Below are 21,428 nucleotides of genomic sequence, written 5' to 3' on the forward strand. Positions count from 1 at the left end.
GAACTTAGTCTTGTCCTCTTCCTAACCTCCTAGTTCCAGATTCTCAGCGGGACTTAGGCACTTAAATAGGTTTGAGGAAGTGAAACTCACTCCCTAGTCTCTGGTCGTGCTTCCGCAGAGACTCTCCGAGCAGCATAGGGAACGTCTACACGGCAATAAAAAACCCACAGCAGAGAGTCCAGAGCGCAGATCAGCTGATTCATGCTCTTGGGGCTCTGGCTATAGAGCTAAAAATATCGGTATAGACGTCCATGCTCCAGCTTGAGGCCAGGCACAAGACAGGAGGGTCTCAGAGCTCAGACTCCAGCCCGAGCCCGGAAGTCTAGACAGCAATGAAACAGCCGCGTAGCCTGAGCCCCGCAAGCCCAAGGTGGCTGGCATGGGCCAGCCACGGGTGTCTGGTTGCTGTGTAGACATACGCATGGTCTCTTCTCTCTGCTCTGTGATAGAAAGGGAACGAGACATGAGGCATTTGAGAATGATGCTCCAGGCTCATCATGGGCTGGTCCTTCCTCATCTCCATCCCTGTTTTATTCAAGTTAACAAACAAGCCAATGGCCCGGGGGGGGGACTACCCCAGCAATAACGGGAATAGGAAATAAATGTGAAGTGAGTCAATGGGAAAGTCCCGTGAGATGCACAGAATAAAACAAAGCCCAGTGCCAGGCCTGTTAATGAGGGGATTTCTGTTCAGTGTGTGTCCTATTTGTCCTTCCTGCTTTTCTGTAACTAGCAGAAATATCCCTGATTTTGCAATAAACGTTTAGTCCCATTATTCACTTCATTGCCTCTCAATCCTTTCCCAGCTCCTTGCCTGCCAAACACAGGTTGGAATTTTTTTTTTTTTAGTTCAAGAAGATTGTCATTTAAAATGAGATGGCTTTGGAATATTTGCTGAGGAAAAAAACAAGCAAACAGTCATTTCAGGTTAACCCTCAACAATTTCTTTTCTTTTCTGGGTTGGCCACTGAACCAAAAATTGATGTTTTGCCCAGCTCTACCCAGCAGCTCAAGGCAAATCCATTCCCTCATTTTTCTTCCTTTCCCCTACTATGAACAATGGGATGGCTCCTCTGCTTTGCCCCCGCCCCCTTTCCATCCCTGCAACACGCAGCCTGGGAACGGGGACCCCACTACAGCTGCTCCGCCAGGGCTGAGAATCCACTTATGAATCATAGAATCATAGACTTTAAGGTCAGAGGGGACCGTTATTGATCATCTAGTCTGACCTCCTGAACAACGCGGGTCACAGAATCTCACCCACCCACTCCTGTATCAAACCTGTGTCTGAGCCATTGAAGCCCTCAAATCATGGTTTAAAGACTTCAAGGTGCAGAGAATCTTCCAACAAGTGACCCATGCCCCACGCTGCAGAGGAAGGCGAAAACCCCCCAGGGTCTCTGCCAATCTGCCCTGGAGGAAAATTCCTTCCCGGCCCAAATATGGTGATCAGAATATCTGAGAATCCACTTCTTTCACCTGCTCATCTGGCTCAGCACCCCGGGAGCTGCAAAGGGGATATAGGGTATGAGGGCCAGATGTGGGGTCAGAACTGATGGAGGGAGCTGGGTGACAGCAGATCTGAGGGCAGAATTCAGGTAGGAGCTGACAGGGGCAGACAAGGGGGAAGGACAGATGCGGGGGTTGGGTGACAGATCTGGGAGGGGGGACAGGATTGATTTGGGTATTGGGGGGGAGAGTTAACTGCTGGGCAGGGGATATTCAGATGGGGAGGGGGCTGCCTGCAGCAGAGACCAAAGTCACACATTTGGGAGAGGGGGCAACATTAGTTGACACATACTGGAAGGAGTTCAAAAATCAGACAGACCACAAAAAAAAAAACACCGTTTTTTTTTTGTTTTTTTTTTTTTAAATCTCATGGGTTTGGGGCCAATCTCAACATTTTTTGCAGGGGAGTGGGGGGGTTTGAGTCATGATTTTTCAACCTTTGGGGTTGGCAATATTATAATCTAGACAGACGCTCCTCAAGCCCCACGACCAACACCAGCACTATTACTCCCAGGACATAAATATTTGCCTGTGAGGTTGCTTTGTGGTCCACACTAGGGCAGGGGTTCTCAACCGGGGATATGTGTCCTGCCGGGGGTACACAGAGATCTTCCAGGGGGTACATCAACTCATCTAGATATTTGCCTAGTTTTACAACAGGCTGCATAAAAAGCGCTAGCAAAGTCAGGACAAACTAAAATTTCAAACAGACAGTGACTTGTTTATACTGCTCTATAGACTATACACTGAACATATAAGTACAATATTTATATTCCAATGGATTTATTTGATCATGATAGGATAACAATGAGAAAGTCAGCCCTTTTTCAGGACTGGCGTGCTGTGACACTTTTGGATTGTTATGTCTGCTAGTGTAAGGAAGTCGGTTTTGAGTGAGGGGAAACGTGGGGGAAGGCAAGACAAATCGGACTCCAGTCGTCTGAAAAGGTGGAGAGCCCCTGCACTGGGGCAAACCAAAACACGCCTGGGGTGTCACTGTGCTAGCATACATCAAGGTGTGTGCAAACTGGAGTGAACCAATCAGTCCCACCACGAGCAAAACGTGTAGGCTGGCCAGAAGTTGGGAAACGCACCGAGGTGTAGGCTCCGTTCTCTTGAGCAGGCCGGGTGGCTGCTGCTGCAACAACTGCCAAAACAACTTGCAACTTCAGGAAGGGGGCTGATTGCTGATGAAAGCTCCACCCATCCCTGAGCTTCAGGAAGTAGATAAGTGCAGCTCAACTCTGTGTGCATCTTTGCCCTGCTGCTGGGTACAATGGCTGCTGCAAATCCAGCCAAAACGCTCCAGGAGGAAGCGACTTGTTCCATCTGCCTGGATTATTTTAAAGACCCGGTGATGATTATAGACTGCGGGCACAATTTCTGCCGAGCCTGCATCACCCAGTGCTTGTGGGGATGGGAGACAAACCTCTCCTGCCCTTGCTGCAGGGGCCGCTTTCTCCAGAGAAACCTCAAGCCAAACAGGCAGCTGGCCAACGTGGCAGAGGTGGCCAAACAGTTCAGCCTGCAGCTGTTCAGAGAGCCCCGAGGGCAGAGGGTGTGTGAGAAACACCTGGAGACTCTGAAACTCTTCTGCGAGGAGGATCAAACTCCCATCTGCGTGGTGTGCGACAGATCCAAGGAGCACCGAGCTCACACGGTGGTTCCCATCGAGGAAGCTGCCCAGGAGTACAAGGTAGGAACCATAGAATCGTAGGACTGGAAGGGACCTCGAGAGGTCACTTCTGCACTCATCGCAGGACTAGGTATTATCTAGACCATCCCTAGCACGTGTATGTCTAACCTGGTCTTAAAAATCTCCAATGACGGAGATTCCACCAATTCCCTAGATAATTTATTCCAGTGCTTCACCAGTTAGGAAGGTTTTCCTAATGTCCAACCTAAACCTCCCTTGCGGCAAATTAAGTCCATTGCTTCTTGTGCTGTCCTCAGAGGTTGAGAACACTTTTTCTCCCTCCTCCTTATAACAACCTTTTATGTACTTAAAAACTGTTATTATGTCCCCTCTCTGTCTTCTTTTCTCCTGACTAAATAAACACAATTTTTTCAATCTTCCCTCATAGGTCATGTTTTCTAGACCTTTAATCATTTTTGTTGCTCTTCTCTGGACTTTCTCCAATTTGTCCACATCTTTCCTGAAATGTGGCACCCAGAACTGGACTCAGTACTCCAGCTGAGACCTAATCAGCGCGGAGTAGAGCGGAAATCACTGGTGAAACACTGCATTATTACAGAGATCTTGCATAGCAAACGCTATAGCTAAAGGGACTATACAAAGAATTTTTTAAAGTATGGTTTTACACACGATAAAGGATCTAAACCTCATTTTTTTCATAGGCATGGTATTACTCTGCATGGGGTGGTGAAACAGGGTTGCAGTGCACTGGAAATATTGTGGGGGCTCTGTCCCTGCATAAATTCACCCACAAGCTGAGTCAGGGGATGAGAATAGGACCCAGAGGGGCTGAATTGGGCCAGGAACCAGGTAGTAACTGATTCCCAGTTTGGAGCCAGCTGTACCCGACCAGCCTCAGTAGCTGCTATCTCTCCTATTTCTCTATCGTCTCCCCCCCCGCCCCACACACACACCTATTCACAAGGAGCTTTCTCACCACTAGCCCCATTCTGCATTTAGGTCTTATTGTGCCTGTTTTGTTTTGTTTCCCTGAAAGCCCCATAACCGTGTTATGACATCACCAGTAATAAGGAAGGGGAAACCTGAACGACTGAGAGGGGAGTTTGTTTTTAGTCACAAGCTTTGGTCTGTTTTTTGTTAGCACCTGCTCAACTTGACCCAGCCTGGTGCAGCGTTTAAGTGTGAAACTGGTGTTCAGGACACCTGGGTTCTTGTTCTAGCTCTGCCGGTGACCTTGGGCGAGTAACTCCCCCCTCCCCCATCTGCCTTGGCTATTTAGACCAGTGATAGTCAAACTGCAGCTGGCAAGCCACAAGTGGCTCTTTAATGTGTCTTCCTGCAGCACATGATCTTAAAACACTGTGTGATTTAATTGTTACCCAATCAGAATGCTTTGTATTATCTTATTAACCAAGTAAGTTATTAACTTGCACCAAATTATTAACTTATTTGCTGTGAGAATGATATACAAACTAAATCTTTCCCCTGGCCTACTGTTTAAATATGAATAATATTGTAGTAAATCAGGGGTAGGCAACTTATGGCACGCGTGCCAAGTTCGGCACGCGAGCTGATTTTCAGTGGCACTCACACTGCCCGGGTCCTGGCCACCAGTCCGAGGGGGCTCTGCATTTTAATTTAATTTTAAATGAAGCTTCTTAAACATTTTAAAAACCTTATTTACTTTATATACAGCAATAGTTTAGTTATATATTATAGACTTATAGAAAGAGACCTTCTAAAAACATTAAAATGTATTACTGGCACGCCAAACCTTAAATTAGAGTGAATAAATGAAGACTCGGCACACCACTTCTGAAAGGTTGCCAACTCCTGTAGTAAATGAAACAATGAAGTCACACGACTGTGGGTCTTTTGGGTCATGTTGATCGCTAATTTGCCTCCTGAATCACTCAGGTCTGAATATCACTGACTTAGGCCTAGTCTACACTAGTGCTGTAAGTCAATCTAAGTTGAACTAGTTAACTTACGTAACGTAACTTAGGTCAACTTACAGCCGTGTCCACACTACACAATGTCGACGGGAGACGCGCTCCCGGTGACATCACTTCTGCCACTCGCTGAGGTGGATTACAGATGTCGACGGGAGCGTGCTCGCCCATCAATTTAGCGCGTCTTCACTAGACCCGCTAAATCGATTGCAGCTGCGTTGATTTAGCCCATACTGTAGACAAGGCCTTAGACTATACAATCTTTAGGGCAGGGACTGTCTTTCTCTGAGCGTCTTGGGTACATTTCCAAGGGGAATCTGGAAAATGATTAATTTATTTATTACCCATCTAGATGGCTTGCCGTTTGGGGCAGAGACAGTCTGTTTGTACAATGAGCTCCTGATCTATGGCTGGGCCTCCTGGCTGCTATCACAGTGTAACTAAGAATATCGTAGGCATTAGCACCTGGTTTAAAACACATTAATGAACACACCATATTTTTAAGCAACGCGGCTAAAAATAATCTATTCGTTATTGTTGATGGAAAAGCCTCAAAAATATGTGTGTGTTTAAACAGAGCTCATAAAGCATTTTTATTTTTGTTCATCCCCTAACTTCTTAGATGCAAATTCAGAGCCACCTGGAGATTTTGAAGAAAGAGAGAGCTGAGATACTCGAGTGTCAATCGAGTGGGGAAGTGAAAAGCCAGGAACTTCTGGTAGGTGCCGTTATTGCTTACCAGCTCCAGGGCATCACTGATACTTGGAGTAACGTAAGAGTAACCTGCTCCCCTCTGAGAGAGATTAGGACTTATTTACTCTGCTGTGTTTTGCAAACTCTGTTCTGGTTCAGAGATTCTTTGTTTGTGATAGGTACTGCAGACACATATATGGGGCTGGGCCCCTAGGCATAGGCGCAGACTCCGTGGGTGCTCTGGGGCTGGAGCCAGCAGCTCCCCCATAAGCTCCCCCTCACCCCACAGCGTTGCCCGCCCGCCCGCCAGCAGGCCCTGCAAATCAGCGCCTCCCCCTCACGCCTCACGCCCGCTGTGATCAGCTGTTTCATGGCATGCAGGAGGCTCGGGGGTGGGGGGAGGAGCAAGGATGCGGCATGCTTGGGGGAGGGGGTTGAACTGGGGTGGAGCAGGGGTGGGAAGAAGCGGGGCGGGATGGAGCGGGGGCAGGAAGAGATGGGGTGGGGTGGAGCCTTGGGGAAGGGGTGGAGTGGGGGCGGGGCCTGGGGCAGAGCCAGCGGTCAAGCCCCCCCCCGGCACTTTGAAAACCCGTCGCCTGTGCCTCTGGGTGCTAACACAATATACATGGAGCCTACGGAGGAAAATGGAGACTGCAGAAAAATGCATCATCCGAACAATGAGATTGATAATGGCATGGCTGCTCTCGGAAGTCCCTCCTTCTGAGGCTAGCCTCCTCCCCTTCTTGCCAGTCAAAGGGTCTGGTTTACGGAGGCTGCTGCCCAGAGGAGGCGCTTCTGCTGCTGGGGAAGCGATCAGAAAATTCTCTGTCAACAGGAAATGTCTGAACTCGTATTGTTACGGGTTGCCATATACAGTAAAAGCTGTGTTATCCGGCACTTTATCAACCAGCAAGCTCTATTAACTGCATTTCTGATCTCTCCCAATACAAATCTTCAGTCTAGTAACCGGGACTAGTATACTGCCCAGGAGGCTACACAATTGCACATTCTGCTTTTATGCCAAAGAGGCAGAAGACAAGTCAGCAAGCTGATATCAGGGATTTAGTCAGAAGCAGTGGTGAGCCGGAGCCGGTTCGCATCGGTTCGTGGGAACTGGTTGTTAAATTTAGAAGCCGGTTTAGAACCGGTTGTTAAAGGGGTGGGCTGCTGGGCAAACTCCGGCCCACGGGCCACATCCGGCCTGCGGGACTGTCCTGTCCGGCCCGCCTGAGCTCCCGGCTGGGGAGGCTCCCCCGGCCCCTCCCCCGCCTTCCCCCCTCTCACGGAGCCTCAGCGCGCCGCGCCGCCGGCGCCAGCGCTTTGGACCACTCCTGGGCAGCTCGGCAGCTCCTGCCGCTTTGAGCGGCATGATAAGGGGGTGGGGCTGCGAGCTCCAGCGGGCCGCGTGGCATCCATACAAGCTGCCCTGAGCAGCATGGTAAGGGGGCTGGGCCGGGGCTGGGAGGAGGGGTTGGATAAGGGGCAGGGAGTGGTTGGAGGGGGCAGAGGTTCTGGGGGGGGCGGTCAGGGGATGGGGAACGGGGTGGTTGGGTAGGCGTGGGAGTTCCGGGGGTCTGTCGGGGTGGTGGTGGATGGGATCGGGGCAGTCAGGGGACAGGGAGCGGGGTGAGTTGGGTAGGGGGTGGGGTCCTGGGGGGTAGTTAGGGTGGGGGGGTCTCAGGAGGGGGTGGTCAGGGGACAAGGAGCAGGAGGGTTGATGGGTTGTGGGTTCTGAGGGGGGCAGTCGGGGGCAGGACGTGGGTGGGGGTCGGATGGGGAGGGACAGGCTGTTTGGGAGGCACGTGGGGCTTGTACTCACTGGGCGGCGCTCCGAGTCTTCGGCGGCACTTCGGCGGCGGGTCCTTCACTCGCTCCGGGTCTTGGGCGGAAGGCCCGCCGCCGAAGTGCCACCCAAGACCCGGTAGGGAACCGGTTGTTGCAATTTTGGCAGCTCATCGCTGGTCAGAAGAGCAGCTTCCAGGGTGTCATAGGGTCAGTACAGATTCAGCCCAATCTCCTACACCTTCTACATCTACGACGATAATTGATGTTGATCATGCTGACCCTGAGGCACTGCAAGGTCCTGAAGTGCCTTCTGAATCATCAAACAAAGATTAAATTATGTTCAGTATCGCTTTAGTGTTCAGTGTATTTTCAGTGATCTGGGTGTATGCCATGCGCTGCCCAGAGTGATATGTAGTGTCATAAGATAACCTGCTGGATAGAAAACTTGCCCTGTATACACCAAAGGGCTTCAAGAAACCAACCACTCTGCAGTGCAGTACTATGACGGGACTGGTGAGTACCTGTCTACTATTTTATACTGTATTCGTTTTATTGTATCCTAATTCTTTGAAAATTGCTATTCCATTGGTAAATATAATGTCCCAGTGACTCTCTGTGTGTCCCTGATCTGATCTTTTCCCTATCTGTGCGCATGTTCACTGCAGAAAGAAGTGGAAGCCGAGAGGCAGAAGGTTGTGTCTGAATTTCAGCAGTTGCGCCTGTTTCTGGAGGAACAAGAGAAACGTCGGCTGGGCCGGCTGGGCGAGCTGGACAAGGCGATTGTGAAGATGAGGGATGAAAATGCCACCAAATACTCTAAGGCGCTCTCTTGCCTCAGCGATATGGTCTGCGAGATGGAGGGGAAATGTCAGCAGCCAGCGAGTGAATTCTTGCAGGTGAGACCCCCCCACCCCCAGATCCCTGCACAGTCTGTGTGCTGCCGCTGTTTGTGTTGTTATTTAGCTCTTTGAAAGCTGCGTCACAGATTCATGGAAGTGATGGGTGTCAAAGACCAGCTGCGACAAGGTGAGGGGAGGGAATCTCTTTTATTGGCCCAACTTCTATTGGGGGAGAGAGAAGCCTTTTGCGCCACACACGGCGCTCTACAACGACACTGCAAAAACCAGCTGTGTCATTCATTCCATTTCCCGTGAGGCAAGTGCAGGATTGTGCCCTTTACCACATGTCCCAGGGTTTTGGCCAGAATATCTCAAGAGTTGGGAGCTCTCACTGTTGTTCTTGGGAAGAACATTCCACAGCCTAGCACACCTCCCTGTTAGGAAGTTTTCCCTGACCTTCACCCTCAACTTTTCCTTCCTTGGTTTCATTCTCTTGCAAGCTCTGCAAACACCGTGGGGTTCTTTGTCCCACGCACCCACTGGCTGGATCATGCAGTAGTTGGTACTTCAAATGTAGTGTGACCCAGGCTAAAATTCTGTGTGTGGGTGTGTCTGTCTGTCTCTGGCCTCTAACGTACTGAATGAGCTAATCAAGGGGTAGAAGTCATATTCCTCCTTTCCGACTCGCTTTGTAATATGCTGCATATTGAGTTACAGTAGAACCTCACAGTTACGAACACCAGAGTTATGAACTGTCCAGTCAACCACGCCCCTCATTTGGAACCGGAAGTACTCAGTCAGGCAGCTGCAGAGACACAAAAAAAAGGAAGTACTGTACTGTGTTAAACGTAAACTATTAAAAAAAAAAAGCAGCATTTTCCTTCTGCATAGTAAAGTTTCAAAGCTGTATTAAGTCACTGTTCAGTTGGAAACTTTTGAAAGAACAGCCATCACGTTTTGTTCAGAGTTACGAACGTTTCAGAGTTAAGAACAACCTCCATTTCCGAGGCGTTTGTAGCCCTGAGGTTCTGCTGTAGAGCAGCACATCTGTAGATTGTTCTGTTTGTTTGTTTGACGGACTTTCACACTAAAAGGGAAGGGGCTGGTAATAACAATAACGCCCCGTTCTTATACAGCACTTTTCTCATCAGTAGATCGCAAAGCATTTCACAGGCAGGCTGTAATATATTTATCCTAACACCACCAGGTGGGAAGCTGGGGCCCAGAGACGCTAACTGACGTGCCCAAGGTCACGCAAGAAGTTTGTGGCAGGTCACAGAATTATGCCCCAGTCTCCCAACTTCTAGGCCAGTGCGCTAACCCCTGGACCATCCTGGGCACTATCCCTCTAAATAGTTTCTGCATCCTCTAAAGGTGCGCACAGTCTTCTCCATTTGTGCAGAACTGCATGCAGATCTGGTTGCCCCATTTCAAAAAATAAGACATTGGAATTGGAAAAAGTACAGAAAAAAGCAACAAAAATTTTTAGGGGAATGGAACAGCTTCCATATGAAGAGAGATTAAAGTATTTTTTCACACAGCACACAGACAACCTGTGGAACTCTTTGCTAGAGGATGTTGTGAAGGCCAAGCCTATAACAGAGTTCAAAACGAACTAGATAAGTTCATGGAGGATAGGTCCATCAATGGCTATTAGCCAGGATGGGCAGGGATGCAAAACCATGCTCTGAGTGTCCCTAGCCTCTGACTGCCAGAAGCTGGGAATGGATGACAGGGGATGGATCCCTCGATAATTGCCCTGTTCTCTTCATTCCCTCTGAAGCACCTGGCATTGGCCACAGTCGGAAGACAGGACACTGGGCTAGATGGACCTTTGGTCTGACCCAGTATGGCCGTTCTTATGTTTCAGAATCCTGCCAGAGCTGCAGTATGCGTGTAGCCATGCTTTCCTTGTGGCATACAGTTAGTACACACAATTATTTGGACCCCACTCTCCTTCTGTAATGCTTTCAAATTGCATTTGTTGTATGAAAAGCAAAAGGCACTACACTGCTAGATCCAGCCATCTATGCGCCCATCCCCGCAGACGACACAGGGCATTACCCCATTGCTCCCCGTTAATTCACCCTAAAGCGTTCTTCCACTTTCTCTGCCCCATGCTTAGCCATGCTGGTGATGTTTAGCTCTGTACGGGAATGTTACCTCCAGTTCTGGTGGACATTTTTAAAAGCATGTGGAAAACTTGGAGAAGGTGCAGAGAAGAGCCACACGAATAATGTGAGGACTGGAGACAATGCCTTAAAGGGAGAGGCTTGAAGAGCTCAATCTGTGTAGCTTATCAAAAAGAGGATTGAGAGATGACATGATTATGATTTACAAATACCTTCCCGGGGAGAAATACTAGGCTCTTCAATCTAGGAGAGAAAGGCATAACAAGAACCAAGGGCTGAAAGCTAAAGCCAGACAAATTCAAATTAGAAATAAGAGGCCCATTTTTTTCAGTGAGGGTTATAAACCATTGGAAGAAACTACCCAGGGAAGAGGTGGACTTCTCCACCTGTTGGTGTATTCAGGTCAAGACAGGATGCCTTCCTAGAAGATGGGCTTTTTTATCAGGCTCAACACAGCTGTACCTGGGTGAAATTCTCTGGCCTGTGTTACATGGGAGGTCAGCCTAGGCCAGTGGTTCTCAACCAGGGGTCCGTGTCCCACTGGGGGTACACAGAGGTCTCCCAGGGAGGACATCAACTCATCTAGATATTTGCCTAGTTTTACAACAGGCTACATAAAAAGCACTAGTGAAGTCAGTACAAACTAAAATTTCATACAGACGATGACTTGTTTATACTGCTCCACACACTATACACTGAAATGTAAGCACAATATTTATATTCCAGTTGATTTATTTTCTAATTATATGGTAACAATGAGAAAGTCAGCCATTTTTCAGTAATAGTGGCTGGGACACTTCTGTATTTTTATGTCTGATTTTGTAAGTGTCATTTTTAAATGAGGTGAAACTTGGGGGTAGGCAAGACAAATCAGACTCCTGATTGGTGGTTGGGAAAGGTTGAGTGCCACTGGGTTAGATGAGCTAGTGGTCCCTCCTGACCTAAAAATGATGAATCTCTGGAAGCTGTCTTCCTCTTTCCTCCTAGATCAGTCAATCCAGCCCCTCAATCAATTTGTTGCCCTTCATACATCTTCCAGTTGGTCTGCATCTCTTCGCTACTGTGGCCCCTGGAACGGGATTCACTATCCCATGTGCAGTTATACCAGGTTCTATTCCCTTCCTGTCCTGCTGTGCTATGCTTTGAACATTCGCTTCCTGCTGAAATTGCACTGGGGTTTTTTTGAGTAGCCAGCGAAACTCGTTTTCCTTGCCTGTCTCTTGGATCACATAACTCCCCCCCTTCTTTTTTAAATCTCTTCATTTGGTTTCCCACTTCTGACTGCCAGAAGCCAGGAGGGGAAGACAGCGGTGAGTCACTCCAATTACCTTGTTCTGTACACTTCCCCTGAAATTGTGGTACTGGCCACTGTGGGAGAGAGGATACTGGGCTAGATGGACCATTGGCCTGAGCCAGTATGGCCGTTCTTATCTGATATTGTAATTTCACCACAGAGGTGTCTAAGAGCCAACCGAGATTCGTGCCCTGTTGTGCTGGGAGCTGTACGAACTTGAAATAATAGGCTCTGCCCTGAAGAGTTTCCAATCTAAATAGCCAAGACAGACAAAGGGTAGGGAAAAGAAAGAGAACATCCGTGCAGCATGAACAGATTTGCAAATGTTATGTTAATGCCACGATTTTTTGTTTCTCCAAAATGTGACTGGGATTTTGTTAGGAGGGGATTAGCTAAACAGAGATACAAGAAAAGAGGGGACAAAGGCGTAGTCTGCGCTAAAAAGTTTTGCCGGCATAGCTACGCTGGTCAGGGGTGTGAAAAAAATCATGCCACCAGCCGACGTAGTTATGCCTACTAAATCCCCAGTGTTGATGCAACTATTCCGACAGACCAGCCATAGGTGCCGGCTCTGTGGGTGCTCTGGGGCTGGAGCACCCATGGGGAAAAATTGGTGGGTGCTGTGCACCCACCGGCAGCCAAGCTCCCTGCCCCCCCTCCCCAGCTCACCTCTGCCTCCTCCCCTGAGCGCGCCATGTCCCCGCTTCTCCTCCTAGGCTTGCTGCCACAAAACAGCTGTTTCGCGGCGTAACAAGCTGTGGGAGGGAGGGGGAAGGAGCGGGAACGCGGTGCGCTTAGGGGAGGAGGCGGGGAAGAGGTGGGGCTGGGACGTGGATTTGGGGAAGGGGTCCAATAGGGGCAGGGAGGGGGCGGACTTGGGGCAGGGACTTTGGGGAAGGGGTTGGAATGGAGGCAAGGCAGGGGCGGGAGGGGTGGGGCAGGGGTGGAGTCGGGGCGGAGCAGGGGGGCACAAGCTCCCACCAGCACCAGGAGAAGTTGGCGCCTATGAGACCAGCCTAGTTTATGTCATTCAAGGAGATCATGTAGCTATAATTCGTTCTGTGAGCTTTCGCACCGTGTCCACTAGGGGGCTCTGCTGGCATAGTTATACCTGCGAAGGCCCTTTAGTGTAGACAAGGCAGGGTGGGGGCAATAGGACAGGGAAATGTGTGGGGGACAGGACAGGAAAATGTGGGGTATGGACTGAGCTCCCTTTTACAAGGAGGAGGGAGAAAAATTGTTCTCTAACTTCTGAGGTTAGGCCAAGAAGCAATGGGCTTAAATTGCAGCAAGGGAGGTTTAGGTTGGACATTAGGAAAAACTTCCTAATTGTCAGGGTGGTTAAGCACTGGAATAAATTGCCCAGGGAGGTTGTGGAATCTCCTTCATTGGAGATTTTTAAAAGCAGGTTGGACAAACACCTGTCAGGGGTGGTCTAGATAATACTTAGTCCTGCCAGAAGTGCTGGGGACTGGACTAGATGACCTCTCGAGGTCCCTTCCAGTCCTACGATTCTATGATTCTATTCTTTCTCTCTCTTTCCAGGTCATCAGAAGCACCTTGAGCAGGTATTGTGGCCCCTTCTTGCTGCCAACTCACACTTCCCAGCCCACACTTCAACTGCTGTAGCCGATCTGAGTCTGTCTGTGAATTTTAGAGAGCTTTGAGGATGTGCCCTTAAATTAAGACGCTCTCTGTATGCGTTTGTATTTAAACCCAGCCCTGCTGGGATTCTGTGCACGGCTCATATCAGTGTTGTACCCCACTCTGCAGAACCAAAATGACAGGCTAATAATGTTTGACTTAGGGCTGGTCCACACTAACCCCCCAGTTCGAACTAAGATACGCAACTTCAGCTACGTGAATAACGTAGCTGAAGTCGAAGTATCTTAGTTCGAACTACAAGGTACTTACCGCGGGTCCACATGCGGCAGGCAGGCTCCCCCGTCGACTCCACGGAGCAGGAGTACCGGTGTCGACGGCGAGCACTTCCGGGATCGATTTATCGCGTCTAGACAAGAAGCGATAAATCGATCCCAGAAGATCGATTGCTTACCGCCAAACCCGGAGGTAAGTGTAGACGTACCCTTACTCAGTTTTGAGGATGGATCTTGATGCGGGATGCTGGATGAGCGCAGGGTTTGTCCAGAGATAGAAATTTTATTTGGATGTTGTCCATAGTTTTTGTTTTTCCCAGCTCAGCAAATAAAAGTATTAGAAGAGGAAACAAATCTTAAAATAGTTTTTGTGGGGTTCTGTCTCTCAGGAACCCCGCAACCAAATGACCCCAAATCTGCTTCCCAGTATCCCCATCTTTCTACTGACATACGCAATTGCAGGTCAAATTGAATATGCATATGGATTTGGAGCACTATGAATTATTTCCCCTTTAAACAGACAGCCCTATACAAACTTACTTATAAATATGGTGCCCTGTAATAACTTAGGCAGCAGATCATGAAGAGCTTATAAACCCTACAGAAGAGAGAACCCTGAAGCTCAAACCCCGGTAATATCTGTGAACTGTTGTTAAACCGCATAGGCGTCAACAAGCTTTCTTCCCCCCAGCACATAAAGTTTCTGGACATTGAACTTTATAGTCTTGAATTCTTTTCAACTGAAAATTAATGGTGCTTGTGTTCTTTTGAACTTCTGAAAATCCAGCCTTATTTGCCCTCTTAATTTACCATGCAATATTTCTTTTAAAAGACAAACCAAACATGACCAGGCCTTTTCTTACCAAAGAACTTTCAATTTCAGACAATAACAGACGCCTTTGTTAATTTAACGTGCCCTTGTTAACTTTAGTGTCTCTAGGCGACAGGAATGTTACAAAAAAGTAGATGTCCGTAATATTACAATTAAGGAATTCTGTGTATTTAAAATATGAAAGTGGTTGGGGAAAGGCAGGCTATATATAAAAGACTCTCTTATTCAGACACGCTCTTCAAATAATCTAGAGGCAAAAAAAATTGATTAGACATTTTCCAAAACCAACCTTAACTTTGACCCTTAATTCAGAGCTGGCAGTAAATATCACTTCGTGTTTTGAGTTATACAAGCACTGTAGAAAGACAACAACAACCCTGAAATATTTTGATCCTTCCAGGAGAAAGTAAGGCCTTTCCTACACTGGGAAGTTAATGTGGGTTCAGGTCGGGTAAATTTAAAGCAGATTAGATATTCTCGATAACCTCCCTCTGTGAATTCTCTTATTCCAGAATAAGAGTGCCTCATTCTGAATTAGCTGAGTATCCACACAGGAAATTAATCCGGAATAGTTATTCTGGAATAATTCCCCATGTTGACAAGTCCTAAGGGCTGCAATTGTGCTTGACCATTTGTATGCATATGAGCAAGGACCAAGTACTGATTGGGCCCCTCACATTTTGTTCCATCTCGGTTACCATTCCGATGAAGATGATGTAGGTTGTTTTCTCTCTAGATGTAAGACGGGGAAGGGAAAGTTTCAAAATCCAACTGTGGAGTCTCCTGACTGGAGAAGACGAATCAAAGAACTCTCTCAAGAAACCGTATCGCTACAGGATGCTGTGAAGAAATTCAAAGGTAACAGACCCTCGTCCTGAGACTGATCGCTGAGGTTGAGAGCTTATCACTGATCTTGTCTGAAGCTCACAGATGACTCATGGCCTGCACTCCAGCCATGCAGGGCTGGCCTCTGTAGTCCAGGAGAAGCACGGGCAGCAGTCTCTTATTTTGGGGATGACCCTGGATCAGTTTGCAGCGGTGGAGGGATGCACTTCTCATGCTGCCGCTGAATGCCCTGAAGCGCCAAAATCCCCCTCTCGCTTGGCCACCGACAGCTGAGCCAGCCCCACTGGCTAAACAGCTGGTAGGACCTCCAGCTGCAGGAAAAGGGAAACACAACAGACTGAGGGCCAGTTTACACTCAAAAAGCTGCACTGCTGTAGCACTTCAGCGAAGATGCTATTATGCTGATCAGCATAGTTAATCCACCTCCCCAAGAGGCGGTAGCTATGCTGGCAGGAGAAGCTCTCACATCATAGGCGCCGAGTCCGTGGGTGCTCCAGGGCTGGAGCACCCAGAGAAAAAAAATAGTGGGTGCTCAGCAGCCCTGTGGATCAGCTCCTCCCCCCCCAGTGCCTCCTGCCCGCCGGCGGCCCCGCCAATCAGCTCCTCCCCCTTCCCCGCAGCATCTCCCGCCCACCACGATCAGTTGTTCAGCAGCGTGCAGGAGGCACTGGGGGTGGGGGAGAAGGACAAAGGGAGTGCTTGGGGGCGGAGCAGGGGCGGGAAGAGTCAGGGCGGGGATGGGGACTTGGGAGAAGAAGTGGAGTGGGGGCAGGGCCTGGAGCGGAATATATATTGACACCCCCCCCCGGGAACACAGAAAGATGGCGCCTCTCTCCCGTCAACATAGCACTGTCTACACCTGGAGTTAGGTCAGTATAACTGTGTCGCTCAGGGATGTGGATTTTTCATACTCCTGAGCGATGTAGTTAAACCAATGTACGTTTGTAGTGTAGACCTGGTCTGAGAGGAAGCGTGGCCTAGTGGACTAAGCACAAGCCTAACTAGGTGACATTTTTCATCCGAAACTTTTCTTTTCTTTTCTTTTTCATTTTAAAACGCAGATTTGGGTTGACCAAAACATTTCCTGAATTCGTCCCACTGGTTGGCAAATTCTTTTAAATGGGAGGAAACAAAACTAAAAATAAACGCCAACAAACAAACGAACCTAAAGAAGATAAATCTTGAAAAAAGTCAAACTGTTTCCTTTTCACCATTTTGAAAGTAAACAGTTTTGATTTTTCAGGCGAATATTACTTTTTCGCTTGGATTTTCCTTAAATTTTTTTTTTAAACTAAAAAAACCCAAAAGTTTGACCCATTTTTCCCCCCCTCCTGGTTTGCAAAGGTCTCATCCTAATCCCCAATAGTTAGACCCTGGGATCAAACCTGCAGCAGAACATTTTTACATCCCTCCCTTATACTGTAGCTGTTGATGCGCTTATTATCCAGCAGTTTGGCCTAGTGGCCAGATCACTGGACTGCGCTGCAGGAGACCGAGGGGTTTCTACCACTGGCTTACTGGGTGACCTTAGGCAAATCACTTTTCCTCTTTGTAAAATGGAGATCAAGTTATTTGTAAAGAGCTTTTGAGACCTACTGATCAAAAGCACTAAGCTAGATATTACATCTTGGCATAATTCACTTTCTTTTTGTAATTTTGACAGATTAATGTCTCGTTTTAAGCATTTTTTTAGATTTTGATCGATTTAAATTTTCACAGTTGTACAATATTATGGGGGGGGGTCAGACAAAAATTATTTAATGACAGTAGATGTTGAGATTCAAAACATTTAAAGCTTTTGTAATGGTTAAAACACAACCTGTTGACCTCACGTGTCAAAATATACAAAGAAAATACCCTTAAATCAAACTCTAAGCAGGTCTGGAGCAGCATTTTTCTCACATTGCCTTGCTGTACATTTTGATTTTTACTGATGGAAATCTTTCTTTCCGTTGGTTTGTGTGTGTGCGGTGAAATCAATGTTTACCACCATTTCCAGATAAAAATCTAATCCTTCCACGCTAGATGCTAATAATAACTAATAGATATTAATAATAATTAACCATACATGTATTATTAATATAATTATATAAATGTCCAGTCCTTTTCAGAAGTATACTAAATTTCTGGCTTCCGCGACCTTCTGTCAGTCGTTTCCAGAGTCCGGTTACATACAGGTCTGTCGCATCTTACGCGCATTTAACATGCGCGATTTCAACTTTACGCGGTCGGCCAAAAAAAAAAAAAGAGAGAGAAAAATAACAATTTTAATACTATACCTGTAGTGCGGGCAATTTCGCCCGCCATTGAACTCAATGGAATTTTGGCTATACGCGGTTTTCGCTTTACGCGCTAACCGCGGAACGGAACCCCCGCGTAAGATGAGACAGACCTGTATTGTGTTGGCTCCATTCACTTGTTCTTTCTTGCATATCTCTACATAAATGCATGAGGAAAGGGGGGTGGGAGGAATGGGGTGCACATGGAACCCCTACCGCGTGGGAAAGAAGGGGGATGCTGGTACAGGGGAGGAATATGAGGGTGCACACAGAACCCCTAGTGGAAGGAGGGATTGAGGGAGGAGAAGGGGGAACATAGCTCCTGGCATGGTGGGGTGAGATAAGGTTAGGTGGAATGCGAGGCACACAGAGCTGCTGGCATGGAGGGGAGACTGGGGGACTCTGGTATGGGAAATGGGGGGGCACACAGAACTCCTGGCAGGGGGGGAGAATGGGGGACTCAGGCATGTGGCGGGGGGGACGGACACGCAGGGCCCCAGGGATGACATAGATGGTGGGGAGGGTAGCAGGGAAATAGAGGGGCATAGGAGGGTGGCACATAGGGAGTTCATGGGGGGAGGGGGATGGAGGGTTGAAAGGAGCCGCTGGAGTGTGCTAGGCTAGGGCGCGTCCTGGAGAAACTTTGATGTGGGTGATCCTCTAGTATCAGTGCAATCCCTAATGCGGAAGCACGTCGATCAGTTTAACACGTTCTGAACCCAGCTTAGCTTGCGTCAGTAAATCACCGAGTTACACTATGCCTATATCAGAGAGGGTTAAAGGCTGAGATGGTTTCTATACACACACGTCCGCAGGCACAGATAGTTAAACCTGTTACAGTAGCAAATGCTAGGAATCTTTCCATCCTCTACTGCCGCAGATCTCACCTTTCCCTCTGCCCCGTTTGTTTTTTTTCTTCTAGAGTCTCTGCCATCTGAAACTGTGTTGAAATCAGGTAAATTTCAGGCGCCAGTTGACAGACTGCATGGTTGTCGGTGTTTATCTTCCTGAATGGAGGAGAAAAGTTAATTTACGGGTGTGTCCGTGGATTCTGGAGTAAGGGAAGGCGCCTCTGAAATACAATAACACAAAAGCCGGTGGCCAATATACAGCAGGAGGCATGGACGAAGCTGCAGGTGTCAGAGGATCGCCTTAAGGAGGGCTGCAGGATAAAGCTGCATGCTGGTGGGTCTCATCTAACCTGACGCAGCCAGGAAAACATGCTTGGGGGATTCGCCCAGCAAGCCTTACACGGGAGGGAGGGAGCGAAAGTGCTGCAGTGGATGTAGAGAGGATCTGTGGCCTAATCGAACACATTTCACGTGGCCCACTATGGAAGAATATGCGAGAGGGTCCTGAATCCTTTCGCTCTGTATCTGACCCGTCTGTGCCAAGGGAATGCATCTCCCCTGCAATTTGCTGACGTCTCCGAGTTGCTCCCCATTCAGAGCCGGGTGAATCCTGGAGGAAGTAGATTCCCAGATTCACTCTCCAGCTGGGGTAGATTCTGCCACTGACACGATCAAACCGTCCCCCAGGGCCCGTAATGCTCTGACTTTCTCTTTCCCACTGCAGCAAATGTGAGTTTTGATCCAGCCACGGCTCATCCCCGCTTCGTCGTGTCCAAGAGACGGAAAAGCGTGAGATGGGGAGACACGCGGCAGGATCTGCCCTACAGTCCTAAGAGATTTGATCCTTCTCGCTGCGTGCTGGGCTGTGAGGGATTCACCTCGAGGAAACATTGCTGGATGGTGGAAGTGGGGGATGGGGGAAACTGGGCTGTGGGGGTGGCCAGAGAGTCTGTGAGGAGGAAGGGAGAGATCAGCTTGGACCCTGAGGGGGGCATCTGGGCCATGGGGCTCTGCAGAGGTCAGTACCGGGTTCTAACGTCCCCTGTGACTCTTCTGACCCTGAGCGGGAGCCCCACACGGATTCTGGTTTGTCTGGAGTATGAAGAGGGGTTGGTGTCATTTATAGATATTGATAGCATGGCCAGGATATTTTCATTCCCATCAGCTTCTTTTACAGGGGAGAAAATCTTCCCTTTTTTCCGGGTTGGGGATATGCAAACGCACCTCAGGCTACTCCCCTGCATCACAGGGTAACACGGGGCCTCGGGGCTCTGTACTGAGAGTGTCCTTGACAGAAGGAGATGACCGAGTTACATGGGCCAAACTCATTGGCCTTGTCCATGCTACAGGGATGTTTGCGACACAGCCAGCTCGCCCCGTAACTATGCTGGGATAATCCCATAGTGTAGATGCAGCCGACACCAACAGAAGGGGCTTTGCCCTCAGTGTAGGAACTCCCCCTCCCCAAGCGAAGGGAACGACGTTGATGGAAGCCTACTTCTGTTGCCATAGCTGTGTCCATGCTGGGGGGTAGGTTGGCATAGCTACAGCATCCAGCTGTGCGTTGTTTTTCCCCACAACCCTGACCGACGCAGTGTGTCACCCTAACTTTTTAAGTGTGGCCCAGGCCATTGTCTCAGGGATTATCCGGCCTGTTTCCCCTCCAACCTCTGCAGGTTCTCTAGGATTGGCTGTCTGCCAGCTCAGAGTATGAGAGAGGGGGAACCTGGGGCGGGGGAGAGGGAAGGAAATGGGGTGTGGAGAGAGAAGCCCAAGAAAGAGGAAGTGGAGATGGGGGAGGGAAATGGTGAGTAGAGACGGGAAACCCGGAGAAGAGAAGGTGTGGACTGGAAGGGGGAAGCTAGGGAAGGGGGGCGGGATTTGAGAACAAAGAGAAGAGATGAAAGGGGCAGGGGTGTGGTTACACCCTGTGAATTGCACTCACTTTATGACGAGTGGGAAGGTGAGGATCACATCCCTGTGCACTTGGTGGGATCCTTCCCCTGAGCAGAGTCCTTGCGGGTACTTCTACACTACAGCGGCACAGCTATAGTAGGGTTGCCAACTTGGTAATATTTAGAAACCGCCGGGCACTCCAGCTGGAGTGCCAGAACCTCCCCTGCCCCACCTTTTTCACCCCAAGGCCCTACCCCTGCCCCGCCTCTTCTCCCCCAAAGCCCAATCCCTGCCCTGCCTCTTCCCCCAAGGCCCCACCCCTGTTCACTCCTCTTCCCCCGTCACTCACTGTTTTTCCCCTCTCAAACCTGGGTCAGGAGGGACTCACCTGCAGAGCCAGGGCTGGGAGCTGCAGTCACCTCACACAGGTAGGAGGTGGCCCTGGCTGAGTAGGGGCTGGTACGGGTGATGACCCAGCACCTCCCTGCTTCCCCTGCCCTCAATAACCGGACTTTGAGAGTCCAGTCAGTAGATGTGATTGGACACTGTCAGGTCCCCTGTTCGACTGGACTTTCCGGTTGAAAACCGGGCACCTGGCCACCCTAAACTACGGTGCTGCAATTTTGCCGCTGGAGCCCCATAGTGTAGATGCTTCCAACATCGATGGAGGGGGGTTTTGCATTAACATAGTTAATCCACCTCTCCGAGAGCTGGCAGCTAGGGCAACAGAAGAATTCTTCCATCGACCTAGCCGGGTCTACGCCAGGGGTGAGGTTGACCTAACTACAGCGCTCAGGATACAACATTTTTCACAGCCCTGAAAGACGTAGTGAGGCCGATCCAAGTTTTAAGTGTAGACCAGGCCTAACTTTACGTACACATCTGGTAAACACAAGAGCCATAACGTCAGGTTCGGGCCCAGGGCCTGGTTGGCTCCTTCTAGGGAGGACAAGAAGGATGTCATAAAAACAGTTCCCTGCCTTGAA

At 49.0% G+C, this 21,428-nt stretch overlaps 1 protein-coding gene and 1 pseudogene across 1 annotated transcript; one reads left to right on the forward strand and one right to left on the reverse strand.

Annotated features, from left to right (window-relative positions):
* LOC112124284 overlaps nt 1–21,428 on the reverse strand; it is a 408,472-nt pseudogene that overhangs the window by 151,522 nt on the left and 235,522 nt on the right.
* LOC112105244 (zinc finger protein RFP-like) lies at nt 2,786–20,255 on the forward strand. Its single transcript, XM_026661277.1, has 7 exons — nt 2,786–3,205; nt 5,741–5,836; nt 8,262–8,492; nt 13,407–13,429; nt 15,307–15,428; nt 18,618–18,650; nt 19,271–20,255. The coding sequence occupies exons 1-7, from the start codon at nt 2,786–2,788 to the stop codon at nt 19,798–19,800; spliced, it is 1,455 nt and encodes a 484-aa protein (XP_026517062.1). The 3' UTR covers nt 19,801–20,255.

Source organism: Terrapene carolina, unplaced genomic scaffold, assembly GCF_002925995.2.
Source record: "Terrapene carolina triunguis isolate 2854851 unplaced genomic scaffold, T_m_triunguis-2.0 Scaffold990, whole genome shotgun sequence".
Taxonomy (NCBI): domain Eukaryota; kingdom Metazoa; phylum Chordata; order Testudines; family Emydidae; genus Terrapene; species Terrapene triunguis.

Coding starts and splice junctions, on each gene's coding strand:
- LOC112105244 (XM_026661277.1), top strand. CDS start 2,786: ATGGCTGCTGCAAATCCAGCCAAAACGCTCCAGGAGGAAGCGACTTGT. Junction 15,429..18,617: donor TGCTGTGAAGAAATTCAAAG/GTAACAGACCCT, acceptor TTTTTCTTCTAG/AGTCTCTGCCATCTGAAACT. Junction 18,651..19,270: donor TGAAACTGTGTTGAAATCAG/GTAAATTTCAGG, acceptor TTCCCACTGCAG/CAAATGTGAGTTTTGATCCA.